General features: G+C 38.4%; 1 protein-coding gene across 5 annotated transcripts; it reads right to left on the minus strand.

The window, feature by feature from the left end:
- Positions 1-5,451: 5,451 nt before the first annotated feature.
- On the minus strand, positions 5,452-10,654 carry morf4l1 (mortality factor 4 like 1). 5 transcript variants are annotated; one of them, XM_044194587.1, is made up of 13 exons: positions 10,197-10,286; positions 9,773-9,838; positions 9,274-9,320; positions 9,108-9,175; positions 8,928-9,014; positions 8,448-8,525; positions 8,288-8,313; positions 7,955-8,046; positions 7,587-7,688; positions 7,373-7,461; positions 7,050-7,222; positions 6,030-6,114; positions 5,452-5,939 (listed from the first exon to the last, which is right to left on the minus strand). In XM_044194587.1, the coding sequence occupies exons 2-13, from the start codon at positions 9,774-9,776 to the stop codon at positions 5,855-5,857; spliced, it is 936 nt and encodes a 311-aa protein (XP_044050522.1). In that variant the 5' UTR covers positions 9,777-9,838; positions 10,197-10,286; the 3' UTR covers positions 5,452-5,854. The 5 variants fall into 5 exon arrangements, with proteins under 5 accessions (XP_044050522.1, XP_044050523.1, XP_044050521.1 ...); XM_044194588.1 differs by lacking the exons at positions 9,773-9,838; positions 10,197-10,286 and adding an exon at positions 10,627-10,654; XM_044194586.1 differs by lacking the exon at positions 9,773-9,838 and having other exon boundaries at positions 10,197-10,353.
- Positions 10,655-11,131: the final 477 nt, after the last annotated feature.

Raw genomic sequence — 11,131 nt, forward strand, 5'->3', positions numbered from 1 at the left:
AGTGATGAAACTACAGAGAATTATAACCTGAATCTGCAGCTCCTTTCAGCTTTACAGAGTTTTATAGTGAGTTTCAGCTCATTGTTTAGCTGTCCGGCCTGCAACTTTACTGTTTTGGTTCACTTCTCGCCGCTCTCACAATGTCATTACCGGCCACAGCAGGCAGCTGTTTTCAGCAAAAAATCTACCTGCTCAGCACCAAACAGCAGACAGACACAGTTAGAGGCGAGCTGGTGAACATAGTGGAGCATTTAGCAGCTAAAGAGCGAGATATTTCCCTCGGAGTTGATGGAGACCAAAAACAGAGCTAAAAAAAAAAAGAGTGCATAATGGACATCAGGTGGCCAGAAATACAAAAATCCCTCACTGCTGGACGTGTAAATAAGCAACTGTTTGAAAGCAAGTTTGTCGAATCAACTTAAAAGGTGATGTCAGTGTTGTGTTCACAACTTGTTTCCACTGCACCCAAGTGGCCAAAAAACAAAACAAAAATAAATTACAGTTATTGCAGTTTTAAAGGAAAGGTTGGACATTTGAGGGTTATGTTATACATTAAGATATAATGTGTTAATGTGGAGCTTTAGAAGTGCTGGTGGATTTTGTTACCTTTGGACAGAGCTAGCTGTTTCCCCCTGTTTCCAGTCTTTGTGCTAAGCTAAGTTACACTATAAAACTACTGCATTACAAGTAAAAGTCCAAAATTTATAATTTTATTTAAGTAGTACAAAAGTAAGCAAGCAAATGAGCCCTGTTGGAGTGTTATATTATATTATTGGATCATTACTGACTGTATTGTGTAAGAAGTATTTAATGTTGTAGCTATTTGGTGGAGCTGACTATTTTACACTGCTGGCAGTTTAATCTGTAACAAAGCATCAGTTTTTTAATTTATCTTTTGTATGTAAAGTCTCAATCCGTAAAGTAACTATAGCTGTCAAAAACTGTAGTGGAGTAAAAAGTACAATATTTCACTCTGAAATGTAGTATAAATCTAATAATAGAAGTGCAAAATGTAGTGTAAAATTGAAAAACTAAAGTAAAGTAAAGTACCTTAAAATTGTACTTAAACACAGTACTCGAGTGAATGGACGTTCCACTACTGTTTTTTTTTACACCAACGCATAGAAGAGCAAAAGCTTATTTGTTCTAATATATAAAACAGAAACACACATAGATGTTAAAATATTCTGTTAAATCCTGTCTATGATCATCCCCATAGGGCAATGAACTCTGGACATATCTGATCCCTGATCCAGGCGGTTCCTGGAGACGTGTCTGAAGTGTGTCTTTTGGTTGGCAGACCAGAACAGACACATGTGGAAGAAAACCTGCTGAAACCATCACTCAGACTTGACTCAGCCTCATTAGCCGTAGCTGTATCATGCATATGTCTCTCTCATCTATGGAGTAATGACAGCACTGAGGCTCCATGTCACCAGGGTCACATGAAAGCCCTCACACCAGAGGAAGGCCTCTTGGTGACCCTGCCTCTAAAGTCGAGTGTAGAGTGTTAATCGCAGCAGTAAAGGGAGCCAAGAAAGGAGCAGGCACTGAGGTGTCTCCCTGAACGGATCTGCAGAGGAGTCCTGTGTGCGTGTCAGTCTTTCTGATGGGCTGTTAAAAGCCATCAGGGTGCTGTGATCTGAGCACACTCCAGAGAAAACGCATACGGTCCTGGTTAAGGCTAGGGGAAATTGGATTAAAGAAATTCCTCTTGAAACGGTCTGAATTGTTCTTGCCATAACAACTGTGAGCAGCTGACATCTTTGAAACCACAAATCAGTCTGAAACTAATATTTAGCTTCTCCTTTTCATGTCAAGTAAGTTACAACAGTGGAAACGAAGCCGGCTGGAGGGGATTCTGCTGAACACATTTTAGTGCAGAGAGGTGAGAGGAGGAAGGGGCTCTAGTCTGGTTTCAATAGCCTGTTACATTTCTTTCCTCAACAAAATACCCTGACTGGACCACATGCTTTCCATCACCGGGATGTTATTCCACCACTGGCAGCAGGAGAGCCTGGTTTGATGAATCCACACCATCAGAGCAGGAAAAACATCTCAGCCAACAGAAAAGGGAAAGGCTCACAGGTGTCTATGTCTATGTAACCCCAGAGCTTGATCACATTCACCACTTTGTTTGAAATTATTTTTCAAGTGGAGTAATAAAAGCTTTGAGGCATAACTACAACACAGGTCCAGGAACTTTATTTAAGTGTTTAAATTAAGACCACATGTCCAATTCATAGTAAGTCATAAGTTAAATGTAATTTTTTTTCCAGAAAGGAGGGAATCTTGGCTGCAGTCACTAAGCCACAATTAGCTGAAATAAAGCAGAGTAGAATCCACACACAGACAGACTGCAGTCTGTGTGTGGATTCTACTCAAACATCTCAGGTTAACTTAGCAAACCAGGGTGGGCATGATGAGATACCTGTTAATCCCAGCAGAGCTATGATAGAGTGGATGAACGGGCCGAGGATAGTAAGAAGACTAGAAGACTATTAAAACAGTGGTTTGAAATGATATGTTAATGCTTAAAGCCTCAATCCACCTACACAGCTGTTTTCACTTAAATTGCCTGATTGGACCTCTTCGTTTACTGTGTGCAGCGTTTCCCCGCAAGATTTTACAGTGGAGGTGCTTCGCCTCACCTGAAATAAAGAGCGCCTCTGTCCTCATCAGGGGCCAGTTTCACAAATAGATAAGACTTTGACTACGGTTTAGATCTAACTAATAGTCAGACTTCAGACAGACGTCTAGATTCATCTGTTGCACAAAGCTGTCTGGTTCTTGACTATGAAGAACTAATTTGCTATGAAATCCAAGCAAATGTAAACTTTTTTCAAACTAAAAAAACATGGCTGACCATCAAGCTACATCGCACAGCAAAGACCACGTATTTAATGAGTAAGGCAGCTGCTTAAACTGTCATCAAGTAACTACACTGATAAGATGAGATGCATCAGGAGCTGTCAGATTCAACTCAGCGTGCAATTGGTTGATTATATAATTTGTTGGTTTTTAGTAGTAAGTAAGTAACTGAGCAGCAGTTGCAATGTCAGGAAAACAGAAAACCTTCTCAGATTTTACAAGTTGGGAAAAGTAGAGACCAACAGCCCACAATCAGGTGCCGATGTGTTGGAAAAAAGCCCTCTCCCTTGTTGTCGCTTCTGTTAAGGTGGGACGACGTCCACAGTTATCATTGTTAATAGTTCATAGTTAGTTTGGTGACATCACGTAATTTACAGCATAGCTCTCCTCAACTTTAACCTGAGCAGAGGTCTAATCAAGCAGACTGATTGATAACACTTGTGTGGGCGCGCAGGGCCCTTAAACATACACACATATACACATATCTTATGATTGATTGCTATATCCTACTAATACTCATGTATTACACTGTATTGATGAATGTAAATGTATCACTATGTGTATTAGAGTTAGTGTGAAGAGTTTGTGTGAGCCAAAGTCAGTCAAAACACTACTAATAAGGTCACATTTTATGAAGACAACAGCAGAAAGAGACAACAAAGTGATATTTTGACTCACCAATGTTCATCCACACAAGTGTTATGTGAGATAATCAAATAATGATTTTATCTGGCTTTTTGTATGTTTGTAGGCCTACTGCATCAGACTTTACTCTTTTAATCAGTTTGTGGTTAGAGCATGGAAGTTCATTCTTGACTTTTAACTGTAATTTAATCTTAAAGTCTACAGACAGGTTTGTCTTTAGCAAAGGGACTTGGCTCAGGTGTCTTCATGTGCCCTCAGTGTTAAAATGTAACCAGTGAATGTGTCACTAACAGCCATGTTTGTGCTGTTTTGGCCAGCTTGAAGCATAAGCTGTTACTGGTTAAAAAAAAAAAAAAGAAGAAAACATTGGGTAAGGGTTAAGAAAGAAACATAACTGTAGTTTTATAAATTGGGTTCTAAAATGTATTCTATTGTATTTCACTATTGCTGTTGTACACATCTGTCCAATTATGAGTATGTTTCAACCATTTACTTGGCATATATTAAACTTTGCATTATGAGATTGTCATTTATCCAATTTTCAAAAGGTATAAAGACTGAAAGACTGAATTTTTAAAAAGGAGCTGAATGCGATATTCACTGCCATTTATGTCGCACTAGAACAGTAATTTTATCTTGCAGATCTTTGTAAAACACACAGCATTCAAACTGGACAAAAACAAAATAAACCTCACCAAAACCGTCTTTGTTAGTCTTTCCACTGTTCCAACAATCACCATCGCTGGTTTGGTCGATATAAACCCTTAATTCACCGAAATATTCTGGCTCTACAGGGTGTTGTCTAGATGGTAACCCTGGATTCACAAGGTTTAGGTTTTGCCAATAACACTACTTGGTTAGGTTTAGGAACGCGCACAACGAAGAAACAATATGTATCAAATCTCGAGTTTCGCAAATCCAGGGTTACCATCTACACAGGACAGCTCTAGCCTCAACCAGTAGCCACCATTGCTGCTAGGTAATCCTTAGGGACAAATGCGCCTGTCAAAGTAGCCTACCTCCACTAAAAATGCAACATGACAACACTGTGGAAAGGATCCCAATAGTGATAGACCTTTTTGTTTAACCAGAAACAGCCATTATATCGCTCTTGCTCTAAAACTATATTTTTACCTTGTAGATCATCGTTAAACACACTTTATTCAAATGGGACAGAAACAAAATAAAACTAACCAAAACAGTCTTTGTTAGTCTTTCCACTGTTCCAACAATCACCAATGCTGGTTTGGTCAAAATACATCCTTAATTCAGTGCATTAGATAGGAAAAGAAAGAGCTCTCCTGAAAGCCAAGTTTCCCAGGGAGGGACTCACATGGCAGCTGTATAAACAAAGCAAAGAGAAGCTCCGATAGGCAGAGAGGGTGCGACATTTCTCTGCTCAGGGCGCCATTACTGCACAATAACTTTACATAGCAAATACTTGTTTTCTGCTGTATTAATATTCAGTCTTATATACAGAACCTTAAATGTTTATCCAATCATCATCACATTTTTATTGGGTTTTAAACATTTGACATTTTAAGTATTTGCTTCTTTTCAGTTATCCCTGTTTCTCATATTCAATTTAAAACTAATTCAAAAGCAAGCATGTAATAAGCAGTAAGCACTTAATGGTTCAAACTGATATCAGTTCCTCTTTGAGTAATACAAAATTACCAATGCCTATTTGCAGCCTTAATTACTGTGTACACAGTTTGGTGGTGGGGGGGGCTCCTCTCTGAAACATCTGGCAAAAGGCAAAATGTACTCATCTCAATCCAATCTGGTGTACTTTCCATGAAGCAACAGATTAGAGCATTTAAGACAAGAAATCTCCAATATGCTCAATTTAGGGCAACCTACTGATGTCAGTAACAACAGTAACAAGCATTTTCAAATTAGAAATTAGCTTCAAAATAAAGATGGACCAACAACTTGAGAATGAAATACTTTTATTAGAAAAAATGATGACAGCCTACAAGACAAATTTAGCCAGCATCTGAACCAAAACGGGAAACAAAAAAATAATCAGGATGAAATTCCTTTTCAAAAGATCTTGGTAAACACCGGACAAAACAAGTATCATAGAAACTAAAAAGTGGTACTCAAAAACATACCAATACAGGAAGAGCGTACTCAGCAGCTTTCCACATGAAAGAAAATTAATTTGTCCAGGGATTAGTGTGACATCTTGCTCTGATTCTTCCATAATAAAATCAACAGATCTCGCACAATCCGTTCTCCGAAGGCCTTTTGTGAAATCACATCCTTTTGACAGGTAAGAATGTCGTCTCTGAACTTCAACACACAAAGGCTTCAGATCATAAAATAAAAATCCTTAAACTGCCTTGCGGTGGTACTCCGGAGGGGCAACTTCATAGTCACTTGCATTGAAGAGCGATGCAGAGTTCTTTACAAGATATCTGGAATGGAGCAACATTTTACTCATTTCTGCTGCAGATTAATCAATACGAGCATTATCATATGTATATAACAGTTCTGTGAATACTCACTTGAGGAAATCTTGTAGATAACTGAGCAGCAGTGCAAGGCTCTTCTCATCCAGGGGAGTGTACGCCAGCATGGCTCCAATTCTCACTTTGAAAACCAAAAAAAAAAAAAGACAGAATTTTACACACCACCCGTCTTCATTTATAATAACTCAAATCATACAATCATAAAAGAAACATGCTGCACTCTTATGTCTAATATCTATGTGTACTTCTAGTTTACAGGGCTATGTGTACTTCTAGTTTACAGGGCTTACAAGTGTCTACTGCTGATTGGTCCATTTACAACATGCTGCCTTTTAAAATGCCCGGGTTTCCAGCAGTTCAGTGACAGCAGTCTGACAGCAGCACCTTGCTTCTGTCCTCAGCCCCCAAACCCTTTTGTAGTTGCTTTGCGTGTTAGATCTGTGAGATCTTGTGCCCTAGTTGGTTAGCTGTAAGTATCTGTGTACATTTTGTAAATAGAATAATCCACATTTTGTACATAGCACTGAAGTTGTGTTACTGTTTTATCCTGTTCTGCTGTATCCTAGGGAGTCAAGTTTAGTAAATGCCTTTTTGTTTGTTGGTTTGTTTCACCTAGGGTTAGTCAGCAACTTTTGAGGAGATAGATTCTTTTTGTTCACCCTGAACTATATTGCTTCAGTTTGTCACAAATTCACCTTTTTCGTAGTAATAAATTATTTCACATGTAATTATTTCAATTACAATCCACTGTTCAGACTTTGGTTTGGGGGACCGAGAAGGGAACTACCTTTTAACTTTTATGTTGCGCTCCTACCCCTGTAGACGGGAGCGTAACAATTCGTGAGCCAACATCGGCCAGATTTATCAGTCGGGTCTACTTCTTACATTACCAATTCTAATACTAATTTTGCTAATTCTACCTCATGACTGGGATTACTTCATGTCTGTCTCCTTCTGTTCACACTTGACAGCTACAGATGTTTTAAGTCCCACTGCATTAAAGCTGCTCTTCTCTATAATAAATACTACAGCCGAGTAATGCGCAGGTGTGCTTACCAAAGAGTCTGAGTAGGTGAGGAGCGCCGTAGATCTGAGACATAGATGTATCTGGGTGGTTGGCCAGGATGTCTGCGTACTGCGGCCTCTCAAATTTGTAAAGAAGTTGTGTCCCCAGCATGACGTTAAAATATTCCCGGACACCAGCGACGACCTCGTTCACAGCAAACTCCCTGAGCAGTGGAGGAAAATCTCTATGACACACAGCTTTGAAATGGATAAACAAGTCATGTTTTTGCTGCATTTCCTGCGTGATCTACAAAGTGTGTGTGGGGGAAAAAAAAAAAAAAGAGAAAATGACAAGTAACAATGTGTATTTTTACTTGCTGTCAGAGTTTCCTCTTGATTTCTTGTAGTTTGCATAATCTTCAAGGACTGCATCAACGTTCTTTTTGGCAGGTAGGTGGAAAAGCTGAAGATATAAAACAAAAAGGACAAAAAGAAACACGTGGATAAATAACTTCTGAAATGTTATAGTGTAAATACATGTGACAATATTAATGAATAAAATGCGTGAAAAAGCTTACACTTACTAACCTGTTTTTGCCTTGTAATCAGGTCCCAGTCATCCACAAGCCACGGTTTCAGCTCCTCAGGGATTTTTACTTTAACCTCCACTCGATTTATGAAAGTCTCCTCCTGAGCAGACAGGAACAGATTTAAGAAATAAGCCACAAGAGGAAACTTTTTATCATAATGTTTACACAATTAATGTAATTCGAACCTCAGAAACATTTCATAAACCTGAGTGTTTCCACTAAAAAGCTGCAACAATAGAGAATTAAACTTCTTACTCAGTTACTTGCAGCGCAGTTAAGAATTATTTGACATTAACTGGCAAACTAAAGAAACCTCCAACCAGAAAAATCATTACTAAAAGCAACTTAGTAGATTTATGAACATACACTTTCAACAGTTGGGTCAACACGTGCCCTCTTCTTTCGTGGAGGGTGGGTTGGGTCTCCTCCTGAACTTGTCCCTTCTCCTGCACCAGGAGCTGCATGGACAGAAACATATTTAACTGTTATTTAATTCATAAATAGAATAAATGCCAAAGTTATTGTGACACCCTGCTATGACTCCAATTATGCTTGTTAGTTCTTGATAATTTACGGTTTCTATTGTAATGATGATGGAAACATATTTGTGCAAAAACCTGCTGAATGATATTTTGGAGGGTTTCAGGTCATGCATTTAAACAGTGTCAATTATGTAAGTACACAACACGATATACTTACGCTTTTGTTTGTTCTTTTTGGTTTTCCTACAGAAGAAAAAAATTACAGGTGTTAAAATAATAATAATGAAAAAACAGTAACAGGTATAACACCTCTAAAACAGTATGGCAGGAGACATCGCAGCAGGTGACAGGAGGAATAACTAATGACTTGCACTCACACATCATTTTTCTGCGGTGCAGCAGGTATCTTCTTATTCGGCGCAGCACCCCTCATTCTTCCTTCTACATAATGGTCTCTGATTTAAGAAAACAGAACAAGTTCAATTAAGAATGCATCATTCATATTAAAGTCAGTCAGTCTGTTTTCATGAGATTTCAAGAAACAGACTGTAGTGGGTTTATTAGGATGCATATTTTTGCAAACCTCATCTGTATTTTATTGTTTTGGTAGTGCCATCAGTGCATCTAGACATAATGCACTGTTCTGTGTGTCCCAGTGTGTTGTAAAACATTAAGTCTTCTTCTCTGAATATTCAAATATTATACACCACGTTCACCATGTACAACACCATGTTCTACTAGAATAAGATGACGACCGTATTTGCTCTCTCTATGGACCTTGGTCATAAAAATACCCATTATAGTCGCATTTGTAAACACTAAAGTTAGCTGTAAACATAAAAGAAGAATGGACTTACTGATTGGCCCTCTGAAGCTCTTTCTGTTTCTGCAGATTACTGTCCACATACTTAAGCACTCTGCTTTCAGGAACCCATTCGTCCCAGCTGGAAGATAAACACAAAGAAAGAAATCAAGCACTTGGGAAATCTTTATTGTACAAATCTTAAAGACTTGATTTATTTGAATCAAAAGCTTACTTCTTATTCCACCCACTGTAATGAATAAAGTATTTGATTTGTTTGTCCTTGATGTTTATCTTAACACACTGCAAAGAGAGACATAATTCATTGTCAAAAATCTTTATATCATAGACACAGAAGAGGGTCACATGATCAGAGAAACAGGCTAACTAAGGCAGCCTACCTTAGCTTCGTAGAGCAATGGCCCATGAAAACACAGCACTCTTTCACCTGAACAGAGTGTTGGTCAATTAAAATCAGCATGAAAGAAGTCAAAGTACAACAAAATTAAATTTGAAAGCCGACTGAACTACTTGCAACTAACACTGATCTTTTTCTGATGGCTGAGAACAATAATTACATTAAGTTTTATAAATGGGTTTTAGTTACAAACACGTGGGGACTCAGGTCACATTAAATTAACTCAAATCAGACCAGAGTCTAGTTAAATTTAGTAGCAGACTTGACTTTATCTATGAAGGGTAGGGCTGTACCTAAAATTTTACGATTATTTTCATTATCGATTCATCTGTTACGATTAATTCCTGAAATACTGTACACATGATTGACATTTGTTTTTTCACTTGAGAAAAATTGATTGGCCACACCAACAGAGACCTCTGAAGTACTTTCAAAACACAATGCACTTGATAAACCTGATATAATATGACACCAGCAGTTACCCATACAGTAGACCAGCCACGGACTGAACAGTCAATGAGGCCAGCTAGGGCTCAGCTAACAATTCGCTGTGAGAAGAGAGAGGTGGGCGGTGAAATCAATAAGGAGCTAACACTGCATGAATGAAGCTACCGCTTTTAGCTAGTACCTACATCGCTGAAATTCAAACCACGGACTTTGCCGGCATGCTACTGCTAATGTTACACTATGTTGTAAAGAAAAATGCTTAATAAGTAACTAATATGGCGCATAAAAATGATCAAAACCTTTTTTGTGCAACAACAATGAAGGCTAACAACGCTAGCTGTTCGACGGCGGCAGTGTTGTTTCGATCATAAAGCTAGCTAACAATTTGGACCTTTCCGGCGGTTCCAGCACTGACCGACACCATAGCGCTATCAGAAATAAAAACAGACAACTTGTTACCTTCTTGAAATTTAGGTTTCGGGTCCTGTTTTGGCGCCATTCACGGATTAAACTATCAAAATATGGGAAAAATCGCTAGCTCCCATTCCAGTCTGAAACGGCGCCGCTCTCTAAAAACGTCATAATCAATGAGATGACGTATTAAAACCGCGACCAAAGATGCGCTTCAAAATTAAAAGCCTAACGCTAAATAACGTGGAGTCAAAATAACCGTGTTTTTTTGTATGTTCCTTATTTACCATATGTGTTAAAAGTCATATTTCAATCGTCGTTTTCTGAATTTGTAATACGTGGTAGGCTATGTTTTAGCAAAGTAATTTCCTGGCTAAACAATAAGTCGTGAAACCGTTAAGACTATAGTCTCTTCGAACTTTGACCAAAGACTGATGAATTCTAATGAGTTTAGTAAGTAGTTTATAAGTAACTTTACTGATTTAGAAGTCCTGATTCCCCCAGCGCAACTCTACAGTTACCCCTCTAGGAAAATTTTATTAACAAGCAAAAATTATTTTGCATGATATTTTTTCCAACCGTATTTCCCTACAAATTCCGTCTCCCTACATGATGGTCTGAATGCTGCTTCAAAACCCTCGATTCATTGCCAGGAATATTATAAAGAAATGCTTTATCCCTTTAGCCTATTTTAATTTAATTGCCCAAATTGTCTTAACAGAACTGAGGACATGACTTCCTCAATGCCCTGCACTGCCTGCAGCATTTTTTCAGCATTGACAGATTCAATTGTGGTGATTCTATATCATGCTGTTGTACAGTACATATAAGGAGCAGCAAATACTTCATGTACAGGAACGTTATATGAGAAAACAGTATTTACAGATTAGGGCGCACTTGGTCCTGTAAAATAGCCTCAAACTTCTTAGCTGTCAGATGCATCATCATCAGAAGAGCCATCATTAGACCTAACAGCACAGTGT

Source organism: Siniperca chuatsi, linkage group LG4 (genome assembly GCF_020085105.1).
Source record: "Siniperca chuatsi isolate FFG_IHB_CAS linkage group LG4, ASM2008510v1, whole genome shotgun sequence".
NCBI lineage: Eukaryota > Metazoa > Chordata > Actinopteri > Centrarchiformes > Sinipercidae > Siniperca > Siniperca chuatsi.

Excerpts from the sequence above, each read along its gene's own strand:
- morf4l1 (XM_044194586.1), bottom strand. The coding sequence starts at position 10,236 with ATGGCGCCAAAACAGGACCCGAAACCTAAATTTCAAGAAG. Across the intron at positions 8,526-8,927 it reads GAGCTTCAGAGGGCCAATCA|AGACCATTATGTAGAAGGAA; the intron begins GTAAGTCCATTC and ends TTCTTAAATCAG. Across the intron at positions 6,115-7,049 it reads TCACCTACTCAGACTCTTTG|TGAGAATTGGAGCCATGCTG; the intron begins GTAAGCACACCT and ends TGGTTTTCAAAG.